The sequence below is a fragment of the Odocoileus virginianus genome, chromosome 23 (assembly GCF_023699985.2).
Source record: "Odocoileus virginianus isolate 20LAN1187 ecotype Illinois chromosome 23, Ovbor_1.2, whole genome shotgun sequence".
Classification (NCBI taxonomy): Eukaryota; Metazoa; Chordata; class Mammalia; order Artiodactyla; family Cervidae; genus Odocoileus; species Odocoileus virginianus.
The window spans coordinates 40,543,475-40,565,001 of NC_069696.1; the positions used below are offsets into that span (position 1 = coordinate 40,543,475).

A 21,527-nucleotide genomic window follows, 5' to 3' on the forward strand; every position below is an offset into this window, starting at 1 on the left:
TACAAATATTAAAAATGTGATTTTTAATAATATAAGTACAAAATTTTATTTCTTTATACAACTGTAATGGGATTTGGATCAAACTGCTAGATTTATTTAAAAAACAAAATAAAACAATGATATAAAAACTGCAAGAAGGTCTGAATCCAAAGTTTTTCCTCTAATAGTACCAAATACCACAAGGAACAGATTATCATACAAATGTGTACAAATTTTAAATACAAATACAATAGGGTTGAACTTTAAAGGAAAACAAACAAACACAAAGCAGGCTCTCATCAGGACTTCATTAATGTGTACAAATGACAATGGTAGGACTGACCTCTTTCTGTCCTAATCCGTGTCTCCGAGGCCCCTTCCTTGATACCCTGTGTCCAACAGGAAAATGATGTGGGTAGAGAGGTGGTGTGTGACAAGTGCTGACACACGAAATCAAACCAGGATTTCTGCTCTTTGTAATTTTGGTTCCCAGACATTCCTGTTCCCTTCTATTTCCCCAGTTCAATCTCAAAACTGCTCTGAGGTGAGAAAGGCATTTGGCAGCCAGAATACCTTTAACGAACACAGCCCTGTGACCACATGGATGGCAAGGAAGGAAGGAAGGATGGAAGGAGTTACATAGGATGCCGGCCGGGGGCACTATCCTCAAAGATTGACACTGATGCCTCAGTGCTCCATCCAAGCCCAGGGAAGCAAGCAGTCACCTCAGAGCTTGGTTTTGATGTGGACTCTTGCACCAAATTTAAAAACAACCCTGAAGGGCTCAACTGTTTTCTTTGGAACTGGGAAGCAAAATCTGGTTCTTTGGAAATGAGGGCAGCTGGAAATGGTAACATTCCTTTTTATTTCACTTTCTTGACATTATTTAATTGTAAAGAACTAGAATCCCAACATAATGATTCCGTCTTGAGGCACGATACCTTAAAGTGTGGGATTTGCAGAAGAGGCCAGAGGAAGGAGGGGAGGAAGAAATGACAAATCTAGTCTCTTCCACATGCTGTTGCTGGTGGAGGCTCTTGTTTTTTAAATTATATATACAGAAATTTACAGGATAAATTAAAATCTACGGGAGTTTAAAGAGTTAAATACACATAATTAAAACACATTCATACTCGCACATAAATAAACCTACATGAGAACACAGTACTTTTTTTTTTTTTTTTGCAATTCGCTTATGTGTGGAATGCGAAACGCCATGTATCTGGCCAGCAGGGGAGCCAATGAGAAGATCCCAGGAATCAGGCTGGGCAAAGCTCACCTTCCGTATCCGCCCAACAACCATGAGACACAACTGTGAGCTGAGCTGATGCTGCCCATGGAAGATACCAGCTCTTAGTGCTGCAGACCAAATGCTCTGGGTCAGCTCACAGTACAGACTGTGCAACTGGTGACTGATGGCTTGACCCACTCCAGGGCTCACAAAACTCCTTGGCCCAGACAGAGGCTGCCAGTGGTACCAATGATTACAATACGTTTTGAGACGTGGACACCGATAGAGCAGGAATTGGAATGAACCCTCTACTAAGTTCACTTAGGCCATCACAATAACTTTCAGATGGGAACGATGTTATCGCCTCCCACCTAGGTCACTTCAAGTTGAAAAGCTTTGTATTTTCAGTTAACTGACGTCTTCCCATAATCTTTCCCATTACATTTCAGACTGTAAGACAGGTAAGGCAAATGGTCAGTGATGGGTCTGGAGGTACAACTGAGTTTGGAAAAAAATCACATTTTAGCCAACCTTACCACGATGCACTTGGCATCCAAAACTAGCCCCCAGCCCCCAAGTTACATTGATTTTTAAGGCAGATTTATCCACCACAGGAGAAGAAAGAATTCCAAGCCCATATTCATGCCAAGGTTTCCTCTTGGCTAAACCTTTGCCATTTCATAAAATTATTAAAAGCAAAGTACTTACAGTCCTATGTATATATTTTACATTTTACATATATATATATATGTGCATATATATAAAAATTTAAAACCTACACCCAGAGGCCAGTGAAGGGATCTGGAACAGTCACATACACACAAGCCAGCAACAGGGCAGGATAAGGTTTCTGTCCCAAGAGTCTGCTCACAGTCCAGGCATGATGTAAGCAATGTTGTCGAGTGTGTTCGACTGCAAAACAAGGGGAAAAGTTTCAGTTGAAGAGTACTTTACCTCAGTTTCCCAAGACATATTTCTTTGTTTAGGGGAGAGAGATCAGAAAAGAAGTCTGGAGTTAGAGAGAATGGGGAGAGAAGATGGGATTCTGTTGTCTGTCATGCCGGGAGCTTCTCTGCTGAGGTCTCCCATTAATCCTAGTGAAACAGTGGCAGCAGACTCCTGTACTCTGTTCGTCTCTGGGAGAGCAAATAGGACACCCGGAGGTGCAGTACCTAGGGGCGACACTGCTCCTCTCCAAAGGAGAGAAATCTTAGGAAACGGCGTGTCTGCGGTTTCACTGAGGGTCCAGTGCACGTTCAAGTCAGGGTCACGTTCCGCTGGCTGACAGCAGTGTGCTATCCAGGAAACTTTAAGAGCTTGTGTCTGACAGGGCTTCTGAGGCTCTGGCCCCTCCTAGATCCCAAGAAACAAGGAACTTACCAGGACTTGTTTGGGACAGCCGTTCAACTCAGGTAGTTGTGTGGTCAGACACGCCAAGGGGCCAAGCGCACAGATGATGGAGTCCAGAAGCACAGACAGACTGCCGGACACAGCCACCATGCCCTGAAAGGGAGAGCATGCAAGGAGGAGGGTGTGCCTGCATCACACTCGCAGGGTTCCCTCCAGGCCCTGGGCACTGCCTCACATGGCTCTCTGAGTCTTGGGCAGTTCCAGGAAACGTGTGGCAGAAATGGAAGGTTTCTGCTTTGGTAACTCAATACATTCCAGGCTTCCTGTCTATATTCCTAACCCACTGTATCCTCTGGGAGACCTTGGGTTGGTCACTTAGGAAGAGTGGGGGGGGGGGGTGGGGGGAGAAAAACAACCCTACACTTAAAAATATTAAAAAAGGCCTCACCTACTATGGAGAACTGCTGGCAAGATTTGTAGAGGTCATGAATGCAAAAGATATTTTTCTCATGAACTCCACAAATATAGCTCAAATGGGATAACCATGAGAATTCTACAAGTTAATGTTTAATATAAGCATACACACAAATTCTCCACTTATGTAGCTTTTTGATAGGTGAGGATACCACTTTTCTGTTCTTTTTAAAATTTAACCTCTCCTAGAATTCATATCGTTTGTTATCTCTGTGATTCAAAGAGATAAGAAATAAGACTGCTTGCTGCAAATACTGCTGCCGAGCTCTTGTGTAATCTGCTTCAACTAGGAGTACTGCGAGACTGTGTGACCTAGAAGGCAGTGTTGCAGAGTCCGTCAGAGAAGGAGCTCTGGGCTTCAGACAGCTGGGTTCAGAACCTGGCTATCCCACTCACTGAAAGGCGCAAGTTGCTTTCTATGCTGTGCCTGTAAGACAGTACTAAGAGCATCTGCAGCACGGCGGGGATTAAGTGAGATAACAGATGTAAAGTACTTGGGGGTGGTTCTTGCTACCTGGTAACTGCTCAGAAAGTATCCATAATGCTTACTACTATTACCAACATCTTCATCTCCAAAACTGCATTTCAGGCTTCCTGCTAGATCTTCCATTTTGGGCATTTCTCAATCTCAACACACTGTAAAGAGAAATAACCTGCTGTTCCTCCTAGCCTTCCTTCCTTTGCTAAAGTCGTCATCACTCACACACCTGCCCAGTCTCAAGGCCTTGCCACCAATAACTTTTCTTTCCCTTCATTCTCCTTGTCCAATGTCTCCCCCTACTTCCAAGTCAGAAAATAAAGCAAAGGGTTATAAGAATGGACCCTGAGGTCATGCCACCAAACTCAAGGCTCCATTTCAGCACTTAAGGGCTAAACTCCACAGAGAGTTCCTTAATCTGAAAGTCTGTTCTTCCTTCTGTAAAATAAGGGAACACAAATTCTGCTTTACAAACATGCAATGTGAATTAAATGAGAGACTCCATGTATAGCACTCCTAAAGCTACCTGAGTGAGCGTTCAATGAAAGAGAGCAATTAATAGTATTGCTCCATACTTTTACAGTTAATTATAGGTAATATTTTCTGTTTCACTCTCCCAATAAGCATCCTGAGGGCAGGAACCAAGTCCTGTTCTTTTTCATATCCTCCCAATAACTCCTGGGGTTCTGTATAGTGTAAGCCCCCAATAAATATTTGAATTAAATTCAAATCTTTGTCATGTCTAGACTATTGTTATAACTTTCCCCTAATTCTGGTGTCTTCACTCTCAATCTAAAGTAGAAGATATTCTCAAAGAAAATCAAATGAGAGCTCTGATCACTCCTTCTACTCAAAACATCCCCGAAGCTCCTGAGTTGTCATTTCCTTCTGTGACTTGTACTGTGCCCTTCATATTTCAGCCTTCTCCCACCTTGTGCACTGGATGTTCTAGTTTTTTGTCATTTAAGCAATAAAACCCTTTGAAAATAAAACCTCAAGTGGAACCCTAATACATAAAACAGTTAAAAGATCTGGTGAAGGTAGGAATGGGGGTCGAGAGCGCCACTGGGTCTCTTCAGACCCATCTCTGCAGAAGACGCCAGGGCTGAGAAGCACATGTGCACTGTTGTCTTGGTTTATGATGTCATCTCCATGATACAAGGCCTGCTTGTTCTTCCGGGTCCTGGTGGAACCCCACTTCCCTTTCAGAGGCTCTCCTGACCCCCTCACTGTGCTCTCGACTGCCGCTCTAACTGCTTCAGATGGCAGAGCTCTAGAATGATAGCAGGCTGCACAGTGGGGCAAGCTGAGCTTGTTCACAGTGAGTTGTGTAGACTTATAATAATGGTTATAAATTTTATTAGGCTTCAGGTATTCAATTTTAAATAAGCAATTACATAAATCAATGCTCCTTGAAGTGTAGTAGTTTACTAATTTCAGGTGGCATACAGGTGAACATTAATCAGTTGATAATGCACATTCATTTTTCCAATGTACATTAGAAAAAAGATTAGAATACTGCACTTATGATATCCAGGATATCATTGTGAAAGCATGGATAAATTTATTTAAATAAAAACACACAGTAGATAACAGTATAAGTGGTCTGAGGAAATTGCAAAATCGTGAAGATATATGCAAATGATTAAAGTCTGGGGAAAAGTGGATTAGAAGGGGAATAACTGTTTACTGCTGACACGTTGTTTAGTCACTAAATTGTGTCCAATTCTTTGCAACCTCATGGACTGTAGCCTGCCAACCACCTTTGTCCATGGAATTTCCCAGGCAAGAATACTGGAGTGGGTGGCCATTCCCTTCTTCAGGGGATCTTCCTGACCCAGGGACTAAGCCCTCGTCTCCTACAATGGCACGCAGCTTCTTTACCGTTGAATCACCAGGGAAGTCCACTGCAGATACATATGGGGTCTCTCTTGGGGGTAGTGAAAACGATCTGGTATTAAACAGTAGTAATGGAGCCAGAAATCCGTGCATATACTAAAAGCCACTGAATTCTACATTTTAAAAGGGTAAACTTTATGGTTGTTGCTGTGTTAGTCACTCAGTTATGTTCAACTCTTTGCGACCCCATGGACTGTAGCCTGCCAGGCTCCTCTGTCCATGGAATGCTCCAGGCAGGAACACTGGAGTGGGTTGCCATTCCCTTCTCCAGGGATCTTCCCAACCCAGGGATGGACCCTGGGTCTCCTGCACTGCAGGCAGATTCTTCATAGTCTGAGCCATGAGAGTTATATCTCAATAAGACTGTTCCTTATGTTTTTAAAAAAAAGTGGAATAGAGGTGCAATGTTCTTTTCCCTTTTTCTGTCAATATGGAGATGTAACCCTCCCGTGGCAACTGCTCACAGAAGCTGGCTTGTTTTATTTGCTAATTTTGTATCTATTTTATCTTTCCAGTTACATTGCAAGTTTCTTGATGATATGAAATCATGAGAAAGCTTTTAGGAATTCTCCTCCCCCAGTTTTTAGAATTATGCCTAAGTACTCAATAAGTATTTGCTAAACTAAAAGGAAACAGCAGGGAAAATGTGGAATATGGGAGGTGAATTTTATTGTTGTTCAGTCGCTCAGTCGTGTCCAACTCTTTGCAACCCCATGGACTACAGGATGCCAGGCTTCCCTGTCCTTCATCATCTCCCAGAGTTCGCTCAAACTCATGTCCATTGAATTGGTGATGCCATCCAACCATCTCTTCCTCTGTCATCCCCTTCTCTTGCCTTCAATCTTTCCCAGTATTAGGGTCTTTTCCAGTAAGTTTGGGCTCTTCGCATCAGGTAGCCAAAGAATTGGAGCTTCAGCTTCAGCATCAGTCCTTCCAATGAATATTCAGGATTGATTTCCTTTAGGATTCACTAGTTTGATCTCCTTGCAGTCCGAGGGACTCTCTAGAGTCTTCTCTAGCACCACAGTTTGAGGGCATCAATTCTCAGTGCTCAGCCTTTTTTACTATTCAGCTCTCACAACCATACATGACTACTGGAAAAACCATAGTAGTGACTATACAGACCTTTGTTGGCAAAGTAATGTCTCTGCTTTTTAATACACTGTCTAGGTTTGACATTACTTTTCTTCCAAGGAGCAAGTAACTTTTAATTTCATGGCTATAGTCATTGTATTTAGGAAACATAAGAACATCTCAATATGAAAAATAAGTAAGGATCCCAGAATATTTTCTTCTAGAAATATCTATATCCATTCAAATATCTGAGCCTACCAGGAAGCGTCTGTTTTTGACACTTAACTAAATTTTGAGAAATTAGTCAAAGAACTTAGACAAAGCTTCATCTCTGTGGCCTCTGACGTTTCATTTGTTAAATAGTAATTCAACTTCCACATAAAAGCAAGTGGGTAGTTTTATATTTCTACATCGACTTCTCAGCTTAAAAATGGCTTTAGGAACGGAGACAGATTTCTTTGCTGAAATGTCCTACTAGGACCCAGCAGAAACCTGAAATCCTATACCACTGAGTTAGCCAGCGGGCAGTATGATTAGAAGTGGAATATGGTAACAGAAATGGAACATGACAGTTTTGCAGGTTAAGTGATTTTGAAACTGAAGCTTAAAAGGACAAAGATCTCCTTAGGGTACACAACACTGTATAATTCAAGAGCACAGTAATGAAGAGCTTGGACACCTCAATCTCCCCATTTGCTACCTATTTTCAAAGCTGTAGAGGAACTCTTACTCCCCTGGATAATCTAACCTGTCTATTCAAAACCTTGCTGGAAATGCACAGAAAAATCCTAACTCTCTTTTAAGTAAAAAAGATGAAAGTTTCCATGGGATTTGGACTCATTTTTCAAAAATAAAAGTGAGTTGTAGGGTTATATGTCAATTATCTCTCTATAAAACAGGGGGAGGGAAAGGAAGTGTCAGGGTAATTTCCTTTTGTGTCATTGTTTCAATAGAAAAGTATCAGTGTAAGCTTTGAGAGCCAGATTCCAAATCTCTAGGTGTTTCTATTACCATCCCTCTTCTTTAAAAAAATTTATTTATTTTTAATTGGAGGATAATGGCTTTACAATGTTGTGATGGCTTCTTCTATACAACAGTGTGAATCAGCCACTGGTATACATATCCCCGCTCCCTCTTGAACCTCCCCTCCACCCCCTACCTCATCCCACTCCTCTAGGCTGTTACAGAGCACCAGGCTGAGCGCCCTGCGTTACACAGCAGCCTCCCACTATGAGCTATTTTGTGTGTGGTAAGGTATGTATTTCAATTCTGCTTTCTCAGTTTGTCCAAGCCTGTCGTTTCCCTGCTCTGTTCACAGGTCTGTTCTCTATGTCTGCGTCTCTATTCTCACCTGCAAACAGGTTCATCGGTGACATTTTTCTAGATTCCATACACATGCATTAATAATTGGTGTTTGTTTTTCTGATGTACTTCACTCTGTATAACAGGCTTTAGGTTCATCATCTCAGCACAACTGGCTCAAATTCGTTCCTTTTTATGGCTGAGTAATGTTTCGCTGCATATATGTACCACAACTTCTTTATCCATCCATCTGTCAATGGGCATCGAGGTTGCTTCCATGTCCTGGCTATTGTAAACAGTGCTGCAATGAACATTACCACTCCTGTTTATCACTGGATCCCGAGCACCGGGTATAGCACAGCATACAGCAGTCGCTCACTGCATGTATGTGGAATGAGCACACGGATCCAGACTTCACCAGCAGCTGGAGGCTTGCTGCTGATGGTGCCCTTACCTCAGTTTCCTGCAGGCGGTGTCCGATGAGGCTGAGGGACTCTCCCAACAGCTGGAGGTGGGCAGCCACATCAATGGGCTCTGTCTCAGGAGCTTTGGCCGGGGAGGCAGGTAACAGCATGGCGGCAGGTGGGGATTTCTTCTGGGGTGACAGTACTCCCATAGAAGCAGCTGAGAACAGAGAAGAAAGAGAGAGATAAGCTTGCCCACGGCCTTGAACCACGAAACTATTCTTCCTGGTTTTCCCTTTTTATGAGCTCCACCAGGCATATGCTGAAACTGTAGACTGTGGGTTGGATCTGGCTAATAACTTACTTTGTATGGCCTGTGAGCTACGAATGATTTTAGATTTTTAAATGGTTATTGTAGAAGAAATAAAGAAAAATATGCGACAGAGAACACATATGGATCTCAGACCCAAAATATGTATTCTCTGGTCCTTGACAGAAAAGTTTGCTGACTTCTGACTTAACATTTTCTAAATATTGGGGGCAACCTTTAATACTTGGTGTCTGGATATCAAGATCTGCTTCTGATATAGGCCACCCTCCCCATTTCTTAGTAAAGAAGCAAAGTCTCACAGAGCTGTGGGAAAGAGAGTGAAAAGAGGAGAAGGACATGGTCATTACCTTTCACTTTCACGGAACCTTCAGAGCTGGATGCTTTTCTTTTCACAGTTGTAGCTTCTGCTTTGTTCTGTTTGTGTTGTAGATACTGAGCTTTCTGCTTCCAAACCTGCAATCAGATCAGGGCAAAAATAAATTTCAAAGGGCAAAAAACTGAAAGAGAAAGCAGTGGAAGAACAGAATGAAGAAAAGAAAGGGAGCAGAGGCGGGGAGCAGACAAGAGGGTTAGTGTTTATTTTTAAGCTGGAGGTTCAGTGCACAGGCTTTGGGCAGTAGTTACAGTAGCATCTCAGGAGGACGAGGCATGTCCTTCAGTGCTAATGGTCAGATGGCAGCATTCACTCTGCGATCACTCTGACTAAGGCTGGAATGTAAAATCACAGAGGAAACCTCTGGCTCACCCTTATGTCCATCTGGTTTAAATATTTCTTCTAACCTGTCGGCTGGCGACACCAATAGTAGGATAACAATGACACAAAAAACAGAAACTAAATATAATCTACCTGGGTGAAAAATATATGTCATTTCACCTAGATGACTGGTACCTTAAATAAAGCAAAATGGAAATTCTAATTCCTAGACCACCTTCATATCATCTAACTGGAAAGTGACTGTGAGTGATTCAGGTATGACTATCACTGTCTTATTAGTGTTTTGATAGGGTAGTATATTATTTGATAATGGTTGATGGAGATGATGACCCAGAACCTATCTTCCTAGTAAACACTGTCCCCATGTTTTTATTATTTGCTGTGACTATGGACATCTTTCCTCAGTTCTCAGACCACAGCTGTAGTCAGGGGCTCTGACTTTAGATTCTCTTTTAACAAGTATCATTGCCCAAGGTAGGTCATCTTTTGGCTCAAATGTAAGGTTGCTGAGAAAAAAAAAATTAGATGAGGTTAGAAGACAGCCTCCCTGCAGCTAAATCCTCGCCTAGAGTGAACTGGCACCAACTCGTTCACTACACTCTAAACCATTTTCCACCAATCTGTAATTTTCCTTTTTTTTCTATTTTCAGTGTTTGGAATTTCGGGCTTCCCCAGTGGCTCAGAGGTAAAAGAATCTGCCTGCCAATGCTGGAGACATGGGTTTGATTCTTGGGTCAGGAAGATCTCCTGGAGAAGGATATGGCAACCCACTCCAGTATTCCTGCCTGGGAAATCCCATGGACAGAAGAGCCTGGTGGGCTACATACAGTCCCTGGGGTTGCAAGAGTCGGACATGACTAAATAACTAAACAACAACAAAGGAGGATCACACACTTTGGAAGGCATAAAGCAATGAAAAATGTGTCTGTAATAAAGTCTGCTTACCAGTTTGTCCTTCTCTGGCAACTGCTTCCACACCTCAGCCAGTTTTTTACTCAGTTCCCCAAAATCTGGCACAAAAGAGTAAAAAATCCAGGAAAACTCAATACAGTAAAGTTTTAACCATAAACAGAACAGAAGGCCAATAAGAACAAAAACTAGGAAGAGGGTTTTGAAGATCAGATTTAAATAGCACAAGATTCTTTCAGAAAACCAAACCAAACCCCACCACTTCCCTTGAGTCTTTTATAGAAGGAAGGAGCTGTTTGGGTCGCTATGAAACAGGCTCAAAATCTCACACATCTACTCTTTAAGGATTTATGCCTGAAGCATCGTATTGGTATCTTTTAATATGATCCCATGAAACACGGCTTATCTGCTTAGGTTAAAGAAAAAATGTTACATAGAATTTGATAAGAAATGTTAAGGTTTTTATCAAATTTCTGAGAGCTCAGAAACAAAGGAGAATTTCCCTAGAGCAGCTCAGAAGCAATCTTTCAGATGTGTGATACTGTGCTCCCCACACTGTAGAGCAAGCTCACACTTTATAAAGCACATCCGAGTCTTTTCTGATGCTTCATGTGTGCCTCACAACAGCCCTGGTGAGACGGTTGAGAAGCTAGTCCACACGCTAGGCAGAGATTTGTAGATGTTATCTGACTTGTTCAAGGGCTGGGGTGTAGTGTTCTCACCTGACCAACTTCTGATATAGAGACAAATAATGAACAATGTAATATGTCATCTCATTCCAACTCCATACCCAAGAGGCAGTTTGAGGAAAAAGTCAACTGTAGAATCTTGGAAAGAAACAACTGTATGTTTACATACTGTGCTTTTGGACAGGGTGTACTAAGACAAAATCTAAAGTGACTTGTACAGTTGAGAGAAATGAGATTTGTGTCCTTTCCAGACCATGGGAAGAACTTTGCCTGCTGATTGGATTAACTGCCTTGCTTCAAAGATACAAATGGAAAGTAAGAACACTAAAAATGAGAAATGTTCTCACCTATGCCTGGATGGTCAGCCACAATGGTTACACGGTACTCCTTGCAGAACACCTGGTAGGCCGACATGTTCTTCTTTTTTGGCTATTGCCACATAAAAATAGAACAGGGTAAGACTTAATTAGAAGCCAAGTTGAACAACTTTGCGTCTATGAGAACAAAACAGAAAAGTGACCTGCACTTTTTCCTCAAGAGTCCTAAATTGCCAACCAGCTTTCCTTAAACAGGATAATTAATTTTTAAACCATGTTACTTATGACTCAGAGATGAGTATCAGTTTTACTTTTAGAAGGTAAAAACCAGACACTGAATTATTTTTAGATTTTTCAGGTTGTTGCAGCTACTTGGTAATTGTTTGTAAAGCTCTTCATTCGTCCTCCCAGTGTTACCTAATTCTTTTAGAATTAAGTGCTAAGCAAATCTTTACCTCTCCTGGGGTATCTATTTTTCATCTTTGAAAATAAGAACCACGTAACTTTCCTTTACTTTGGGGCTAGAAAAACCAAAAGCCAAATTTATGTTCATATTGTGCCTTTGGTTTTCACTTCTTTCTTTTGGTTCTGTGGCATGTGGGATCCTAGTTCTTCAACCAGGGATCGAACCTGCACCCCCTGCATTGGATGTGCAAAGTCTTAACCACTGGATCACCAGGGAAGTCCCTGGCTTTGATTTCTAATCTTAAAATTTTCTTGATCCTGCTTTGACTGTCACTGTAGTTTATTGTTATTTTATTATTCACATTCTTGTGATCCAAGGTGAAAAGAAAATAAATAACTGAGGATAATTCTTTGTTACTCAACGTAAGATGAACCTCTTTCACGTCAACAAAGTGCTTCGTACTACTGGAAGCATGTTTATGCTTTATTGAAATATGACAATTCCAAAAGCAACACAGGATTTTTGAGAAACAAGCTTTTAAAACCAACAAAGTATATATAAAACAGAAGTTATTATATATTACTATGCATTCCATTTTACAATTATCCATAAACTTGGAAGAAAAAAGTTTTCCTACCTGAAAAGGCACATTAGATAGGACCTGTACAAACCCCTCACTTTGAGGATGAAGAAAAGGAAACTCAGAAAAATAGTGACTTGTCTGGGTCCTGCAGCTATGCTAGTTGTAACACAAGAATGGCTACAACCCAGGCACCTGACCTTTAGGGCTACTCACTGTGGGTCAAGGAAAAAAATACATTGCTTCCTTACAGAAAAAGTTACTATTTCAGAATAAAAGATTATCCCTTTATAACTTTTATCTAATACACTGAGATGTTTTCAGTCTGATTTTCCTTACAACCTCATTTGTAAGTATCAAAGTACAATGATTGGTCCTCCACCTCCTTGCAAGACAGTCCTTTCTGGTCCTGCAAGAACCAGGACCAGACATGTATGTTTGGTGCTTTAAAAGCTGCTGGGGAAAAAAAAAAAAGAAAAAAAAAAAACCCAGGAAAAAAAAAAGCTGCTGGAAACTTTTGTTCGCCTCAAGAGTCAGATTTTACAACCAAAACAAAACAACAAAAAACACAGTCCCTGTCTCATGACTTCAGAGCTGCACCTTGTTTAAAATGAAGTCTAATCATGCACTTTGTTCACCTGACTTAATTCTTAATGTTGTTTTCACAAAACCACTATCCTCAAAGGCCAAAGGCTAGCCAATACTTTTGCTGTTGTTCGCTCGCTCAGTTGTGTCCAACTCTTTGTGACCCTATGGACTGCAGCATGTCAGGCTTCCTTGTCCTTCATTATCTCCTGGAGTGTGCTCAAACTCAAGTCCATTGAGTCAATGATGCCATCCAACCATCTCATCCTCTGTCATCCCCTTCTCTTCCTGCCCTCAATCTTTCCCAGCATCAGGGTCTTTTCCAATGAGTCAGTTCTTTGCATCAAGTGGCTAAACCACTGAAGCTTCAGCTTCAGCATTAATCCTTTCAATGAATATTTAGGGTTGATTTCCTTTAGGATTGATTGGTTTGATCTCCTCACTGTCCTAGGGACTCTCAAGAGTCTTCTCCGGCATCATGGTTCGAAAGCATCAATTCTTCAGAGCTCAGCCTTCTTTATGGTCCAACTCTCACATAAATATATGATTACTAGAAAAACCATAGCTTCAACTATATGGGCCTATGTTGGCAAAGTGATGTCTCTTCTTTTTAATATGCTGTCTAGGTTTGTCACAGCCAACACTTAAGACAATAAAAAAAGCTGTGTGACAGCTCTGACTTGAATTCCCAAAGGAATTCTGAAACCATTTTTGAAGAATGGAAACAACCTTGAGACATCTCCCAAAGTACCTGCTTTGAATGAGATAGCACTTCTTTGGCTATAAAAATTATGGCATATTTGTTATAAATTTACCTTCCAAAATTCCAGACCAGTCTTTTAACAATAGCTTATTCATAGGACTGACATTTGGCCATATTATAAAACTTGTAAGGAGATTTAACAATGTTTCCTTAGACAAGTTATAAAACTGTGAAAGGTCTTATTGCCCTCTATTTCACAAGGCTATCTACAGCTATAACATAAAACTAAAATTACTTTTATAGAGTGAATCACAACTCATACTCAATACATTAGATCCCAATCCTGAAGAAAGGAGTTCCTCTCATAGCTCTCATAAGGACTTTATTCAATTGTGTAGAAAATAAACCTGCATTTTTTGAGTACCTGTACTGGGTATGCTGCTGCTGCTGCTGCTATGTCGCTTCAGTCGTGTCCGACTCTGTGCAACCCCATAGATGGCAGCCCACCAGGCTCCTCTGTCCCTGGGATTCTCCAGGCAAGAATACTGGAGTGGGTTGCCATTTCCTTCTCTAATGCATGAAAGTGAAAAGTGAAAGTGAAGTCACTCAGTCGTGCCTGACTCTTAGCAACCCCATGGATTGCAGCCTACCAGGCTCCTCCGTCCATGGGCGTTTCCAGGCAAGAGTACTGGAGTGGTGTGCCACTGCCTTCTCCGGTACTGGGTATAGTGAGTGGTTAAAAAGGATGAGCTTTTTGGGGCTGGTGCACTGGGAAGACCCAGAGGGATCAGGTGGAGAGGGAGGTGGGTGGGGGGATCGGGATGGGGAATACATGTAAACCCATGGTTGACTCATGTCAATGTATGGCAAAAACCACTACAATATTGCAAAGTATTAGCCTCCAACTAATAAAAATAAATGGAAAAAAAAATCCCAGAAATCCATCTGGATAAAAAACCAAGGGAAAGGTTATAAATAAATTCAGAGGTGCTGAATTAAAAAACAAAAACAAAAGCAAAAAAGGATGAGCTTTTGAAGCCAAGATCTTATTCTAAGGCAGTCAAGTAGCATAAAATGGTGGAAAACTTTTGAAACATAAAGCTCGAAGTCCCACCATCTTTTCTCAGCTTCAGCTTATACTAATGATTTGATCCCCAATAAAACACAGAAGTGGATAGCTCTTCTGACATGTGATAGTAAAAGTATTTCAGTGGCAAAGAAGGAAAAGCAGAGACTAACAAGGAGGAGACTGCAAAGGAAACAAAGTAACCCATCAAAGTACTCTGTCATTTGTTTCTTAATATTTACTGAGCATCCACTAGACCCCAGACATTGGGAATACAGCCAAGAACCAGACACAGAATCTAACAGAGGAGATAGAGAAATGTGTCATCATAGTACAATGTGACAACATTATAGGGGAAGTACTGGCTGCTACAAGAATATGCAATAGGATCGCCTCACTAATCAGGGAGTTGAAGAAGGTCCTCCTTTCTGGAGGAAAGGACATTTAACCTCGACTCTAAAGCTGGGTAGAATTAGCCAGGTGAAGAGTGGTACAAGTGCTCTAGGCTCTCAGTGGTGACACTCATCAGAGAGGGAGGTAGGAGATGACGTCAGAGAAGCAGGGAGTGCTCAGAGATGGGTGCCATGTAAACTGTATTGAAGAGTAAGGGTTCTATCTGAAAGAGGCAATTATTTCAAGCAGGAAGTCACAAGGTCAGATTGCACTTTATGACCATGGAGAATGGACTGGAGAAGAGCAAGAGGGGACGCAGGGAGTCCTGTGGAGGTGAGACGGCTGCTGCAAGAGCACCCAGGAGGGATGGATGAAGGCCCATGGCCAAGACAGTAGGGTTAGAGAGAAGCAGGTCAGTTGAAAGGGAGGGAAAAGTTAACAGGATTTATCAGACACAATGTGGCAAAACAGAAAGACCCTAGGCTTTGGGGGCTGACAGAGCTAGGATGGAATCCTGACAGTACTAGTTATACAAACTGCTTCATTTCCCTGAACTTTAGTTTCCCTGTAAGTAAAGCCTGGATGATACCACTGAGCTTGGATAATACTGTTTCCAGAGGTGAGAATTCATCAGCGTTTGGCACTTCAGGAGGCACTCGGTCATGTTATCTCTGTGGTAGGCAGGATCCTAAGATGGCACCCAAGATTTCTGCCCCTCGTGGACACGCCTTGTAAAACACCCTCCCTTGACTGTGGGCAGGACCGGCGAATACCAGAGGGTGTCACTCCCATGGATCGTATTATGTTATATGGCAAACGGGGATTTTTTTTTGCTATTAATTAAGGTTCCTAAGAACCCGTTCAGATGTAATTAAGGTTCCTGAGCAAACTGAATCCGAGTGAATCAAAGAGAGATTATCCTGAGGGGGCCTGATGTTATCCAGTTCAGTTGCTCAGTCGTGTCCAACTCTTTGCGACCCCGAGGTGTTATTTGGTGAGACCTTAAAAGGTGAGACCCAATAGGAGACACTGCCCTGCTGGCCCTGAGCTTGGAGACAAGTTGCCATGAGTTCTACCATCGAGAGGAACTGAACACTGCCAACAGCCTGGCAGAGGACCTCTAGCCTCAGCTGAGAGCCCAGTTCTAGCCAACACGTGGCTAGTCTTGTGAGGAATGAAGCAGATGGCAGAGAGGAGCCCTGGCTGGACTTCTGATCTGTAGCATGGCGAGGTGATATTAATGAATGGATACTGTAGTAGTTTGCTATGCCATAATAGAAAAGTTAATTTCTATTCCCTCTATTTTTTTTTTTAACAATATAAGTTATAGCATCCAAAAAGCCACTTTGAGTTTTCTTAAAAATAGAAATTCTGGTGAAGGAGGATAGGGTGAATCCATCTGACTTAAATCAGACAAAGAAAACAGCGGCAAGGCCTTTAAACATTTCATTTAAATAGTAAAAAAAAAGGTCTTAGTTTTAGTATTCTTCTGATGAAGCCAGTCCTGTTCAGAGATGCTACGGGAGTGAGTTCTGGGTGCTGTATCTCATTTATTAATTGAGTGGCAGCCTCATATCCCCAGACTCGCTAAGTGTTCTAGTCCTTTCAAATCTCCCTTTATTGGGCTTAAGGTAAAATGAAGTGGCATTACAGAGAAGATGTGAGTTCACAGTTCTATATTTGGCCATGAGAGAGAGAGGGAGCTATGGACTGATTAGTCTGGGTGATTCTGTTCTGAGAACCCAGTCCTTGGAGCAAGTGTGACAGAAAGCATAAACCTGCTTTCCTCAGACAGCTCCTGTATGTCTCCCTCAGTGTGTGCGCCTCACTACCCAAGGGTGAGTCTGATGTTGGAGCTGACATAAGTTAAAAAATAAAATTATGGCTTCTCAATATACATCAATGACTTCATCTGGTGAAGAATGGGCTGACATTCTGTTGGACTGAGCATCTACTGGCCTTCAGCTTTCCTGGATTTTCAAGGGAAACTCTCTTAACAATTTTCACCTTATATGCTGACCTTAGAACCTAACCTTTGTGTTATAAGACGCAACTCCGGCCTAAGGATCCAAATTTTGGAATTCAAACATGAGGGTCAAATTTTTTTCCAGGGCATAGCTATTTTTTTCTAAATTAGCCGTTAGAAATAACACAAATAATGGATGATCTCTAGACAGACAAAACATTCCCATATGGTTCTAAACACAAGGCAGTAATTTCAGCCGAGAAATGTTTCCTGCTGCACAGCACAGTGTGTTAGAATCCTAGTTCCCATCAGAGATGGAACCTGAGCCCCCTGCACCGAAGCTCAGTCTTAGCCCCTGGATCCCCAGGTAAACCCACATCCTGGACTTTTTATTTTTATAGTAGAAATAGGATTTTAATATATTCAAGTCTAGCATTTGCTATTTACAATAAATCACCACCCCTCCCCCACCCCCAAACTGGTAATGGAAAAGGAAATGGTAATTGATTCCAGAGTTCTTACCTGGGAAATCCCATGGATAGAGGAGCCTGGTGGGCTACAGTCCATGGGGTCTCAAAGAGTCAGAAATGACTTAGCAACTAAGTAACAAACCAGTAAACCTTTTTTTTCCCACTTATTATACAAATATTCAATCCCTCTCCCTACCCCCAAACTCTTGTGACTCATAGTGGTTACATCTGGAATAACTGTGGGCTCTCCTTTAACAAAATGTTAATACTTCGAAAACTTGGATACTTTATTCCTAGTAGCAAATAACTACAACAAATCCACTTAAGCATGACTCAGGAGGTTGTAATTTTACAGCCAGACCTCCTTTTAAATGTCTGAAGACATGTGTCACAATATTAAGACCTTCCAAGAGCAACTTCTTCATGTGTTGTATAAAGCATTCATGCTGAACTCCTTTATAGCACAGAACTCTGTGAAAGTCTGATAAAAATCGCTCTTTGAGCCCATCTAGGACTCTAGTTTAAGAACCTGTTTTTAAAGGGTAAAATATCTGGGGGTTAAGGCAAAACACTCAGTCGGTAAAGAATCCATCTGCAATTCGGGAGACTGGGTTCAATACCTGGGTTGGGAAGATCCCCTGGAGGAGGCATGGCAACCCACTCCAGTATTCTTGCCTGGAGAATACCCACGGACAGAGGAACATGGCAAAACATAATTTTTGAGTCTTCTAAATAAACTGGGCTTTCTTCTGCTGATGACGGAAACCAATCTCTTCACTGATGTTAGTACTGTGCAGGAGAGGAGACACAGTTACCAAGGCTTTACTGGGGGGAAACTTCTACCACTCACAACAAGCCTACAAGGTAGGCGTCATCATTCCTGCCATTTTAAGATGAGAACCTGAGGCATTTACCCAGGAACTGGCAGGGCCACCATCTGATGCTCCTCTGGACTAACCTCACTGAGATCTCTAAACCTGTACTGGTCAAGGGAAAGGGTGCTGGAGCAGCCAAGTTCTCACACTAAAGCTTCTGTTCTAACCCTCTAAACGGGAATCCAATTCTGCTCTCTCTCGTATTACATCACTGAGTAGAATTTAAACATTCTTTCTGTGTCCTGTCATCAGAAAAATTTGGGGTCAAACCCTTGTACTGCCACTAAGTAGGTATGCATCTGGGGGCAGGTTATTTCACTTTTTTGAGCTTGTTTCTGTGAAATGGACATGAAAATACCTACACCTCATTGGGCTCTTATGGAAATTCATCAGTACACCATAGGTAAGAAAACTCAGTGCAGTTCTTAGAACATAAGAGCAACTCCATAGCAAAGTTCTTATTACCATTGTAATTTACTAATGCCTGCTTCCTGCCTTCCACACGGTTTCTTTTACCTTTCGGCTGGCTGGACTTCCTGTGGTTCTCTGAACACCCTACCACCTGTCGTGCCTTCACACGCATTCTCCACTCCTTGACTGGAATGCCACTCCTCCTTTCCATCCGACAATTCCTATTTGGCCTGAAGATTTGGTTTGGGTGCTGCCTCCCTCTGAAAGCTTCCTGGTCACCCCCAGGCTCTCCTCAGCACTCGGCACCCATCTCTGCTGAGGTTCAACCCACTGGGTACTTTCCAAGCCCTCTTACTACATCGAGAGCTCTTTGAGAGTTGACACTGTATCTGATCAGGGCCTGGCACAATGTAAGTGCAGAATAAATATGTACTTTATGCATAAACAAGTGCCAGAATTGTGTGTGAAAAGCACATTCATTTGTATTCCCTCATCAGCTTCTACGTGAAGCAGGCTGGGTGCTTGTTTGTTAAGACTGTGAAGACAAGAATAGGGCCAGAGTGGCCTCTTGACGAATCTCCAGCTGATGCTCCCCCTTCCCCAGCGCCCATGAGGTGTTCCAAGGATCTGCTATAAACTCGTTCTGTAACATTTGCTTTTGATCCTTAGGGACCCTGTTTTCTTTCTGCTTCTTAACTGCTTTCCAAATAGATGCTAGTTGCAGAGGTAGCTTCCTAAAAGGTGGGTGTTAATATGAAAAAAAAACAGAAACAAAACCATAAAAGCAGCACCTCCTTGTCTTATTCTAATTTGTGAAATGAGTGGATGAAAAAAAAAAGTTTTGAAAACATGTTTTCAAGTATATTTTATGCTTCCAAGGAACCTGGGATGAAAACAACAGTTGCTGTAACAGCAGCTCTTGACTGAGCCACACCCTGTGCTAAGCATGTTACTCGTTCACCTGATTTACTCTAAGCAGCCCCATTTCACAAGTGAGTAGGGAAGTGAGGAAGCCATCTCCAGAGAACAAGTTGGGTAAGTAGCAACTAGAACAAGAACTCCCTGGAGTAGGAAATGGCAACCCGATCCGGTATCCTTGCCAGGGAAATGCCATGGACAGAGGAGCCTGGCAGGCCACAGTCCATGCAGCCGCAAAGACTTGGACGTGACTGAATGAGCACAAGCAAGAACATGAAGCCAAGATGACTGAACTCGAGTCCAAGCTTTCAGCCACTTTATTACAACATCTGTCTGTCTCCATAGGGCCAATCTCAGACACCAGCGCACTGTATCAGTCCCAGTTACCCTAGGACCTACAATTTAGCTTTGTTGAAGGCTTACTTTGGCACTGGGTAATCATCTTGAGTATTAGAAAGGCATGCACTATAGTGGAAAGAGTACACATTAGGGTTAAAGAAACCTCTATTAAAACTCTGGCTCCATGTCTTGTCTTCTCAGCTTCCTCCTCTGTGAAAGGGAGCTAACCATACTTATCAGTCAAGACCCCTCTGTGTGCAAAAGGGCCTCAGAGAGCCTGGCACATGGCAGGCCCTCAGAGATGGTGCCTCCTCACTGGTACCACTTCTGGCTATTGTGACTCATTTATGTAATACCACGGCAAGACAAGTCTAGTTATCTCTCAGAATTTAGTTTATTTGTAGATACATAGCAATGTCTGAGTGTGCCAGGCACTAGGCCAGCCTTCATTTGCTTAGAAGAAAGAACACTCTGGAAACATAGAGATGAGTGAAGACATGCCTCTGAAGTGGCGATGTCACAGATCTTATTTCAAGTGGTAGTCAATGGGGTTTTACTGATTTAGTAAAACCAAAAGTAAGGTATCTTTGGACTTCCCTGGTGGTCCCGTGGTTCAGAATCCTCCTTCCCGTGCAGGTGCCATGGGTTTGATCCCTGGTCGGGGAAGATTCCACATGCTTCAGCGCAACTAAGCCCAGGTACCTCAACTACTGAACCCACAAGCGGCCACTGCTGAAGCCTGAGTGACCAGAGCCTATGCTTGGAAACAAGACAATCCACCGCAATGAGAAGCCCGAGCACCGCAATTCCCACTTGCCGCAACTAGAGGAAGCCTGCACAAAACAATGAAGACCCAGCATAGCCACACACACAGTAAAGTGTCTTGGAAATGTTCCCATATCCTGCTCCTCCAATATAAACCCAAAGACCCCCACTCCAACAGCATGATCTTAAAGGGGAAATGATGCTTCAAGGTACCACCTCACGATTTCTCTATTCCTCCTGGAAAGCAGGATTCAGTCACAAAGAAACAAGAGGCGAATAAAAAAGCGAAAAACCTCCTCCAAGATAAAACTCCACTCTGAAAGTGTCTCCTCGAGGAAGACAGTCCACTCTCCCTTCTTGTACCGACAGTCATGGTTCTTTAGGAGGAGCTCTCCCCACGTCACTTCTTCTCGTGCGAACTCTGCCAACCTGGCTTCCGCTCTCCCCATCACACCTGAACTTCTGTCTTCACGAGGCCCTCTCTGGTCTCTCCTCCAGCACCCACGGCCTCTCCCCTCCAGGGCCTTCGTGTGTGTTACGTGATTCTGCTTTGGGCTCAATGACCTCTCACCCACTCACAGGTTTCACCTACTGCCCACGAACACCCAACCCCTAACCTTAGTCTCAGGTGTTCCATCAAACTCAAAGGCCTCACTTTTCTCGTGCTCCCTGGAAAACCTACTGAGGTGACGACTTGTCACTGATGACTTGTCAGTGACAATGGACAAGTATCGAATGTTCTTTGGCTAATGTGCCGAACACTGTGCAGTCAAGGGTTTCCAAACTTTGTTGGGTCACGGTGCCTGTGCAGGTCTTCAGGTAGTATATGTTTTTTTTTTTTTTTTTAATTTCCTTGTTTAAAAAACATATTTACTTTTTTAGCTGTATAGCATGTGGG

General features: G+C 42.5%; 1 protein-coding gene across 8 annotated transcripts in view; it reads right to left on the minus strand.

The window, feature by feature from the left end:
• HMGXB4 (HMG-box containing 4) overlaps positions 1–21,527 on the minus strand; it is a 33,839-nt gene continuing 12,312 nt past the window's right edge. For 6 of the 8 annotated variants that reach the window (XM_020883917.2, XM_020883914.2, XM_020883916.2 and 3 more), the window contains 6 exons: positions 11,183–11,264; positions 10,183–10,247; positions 8,870–8,975; positions 8,242–8,411; positions 2,591–2,713; positions 1–2,122 (listed from right to left, as the gene is read on the minus strand). In XM_020883917.2, coding sequence (XP_020739576.2) covers positions 2,078–2,122; positions 2,591–2,713; positions 8,242–8,411; positions 8,870–8,975; positions 10,183–10,247; positions 11,183–11,264 — 591 coding nt within the window. In that variant the 3' untranslated portion in view covers positions 1–2,077. Of the gene's footprint in view, positions 2,123–2,590; positions 2,714–3,788; positions 8,089–8,241; positions 8,412–8,869; positions 8,976–10,182; positions 10,248–11,182; positions 11,265–21,527 lie in introns of those variants that run through there. The other 2 variants (XR_011483027.1, XM_070453977.1) reach the window with 2 other exon arrangements.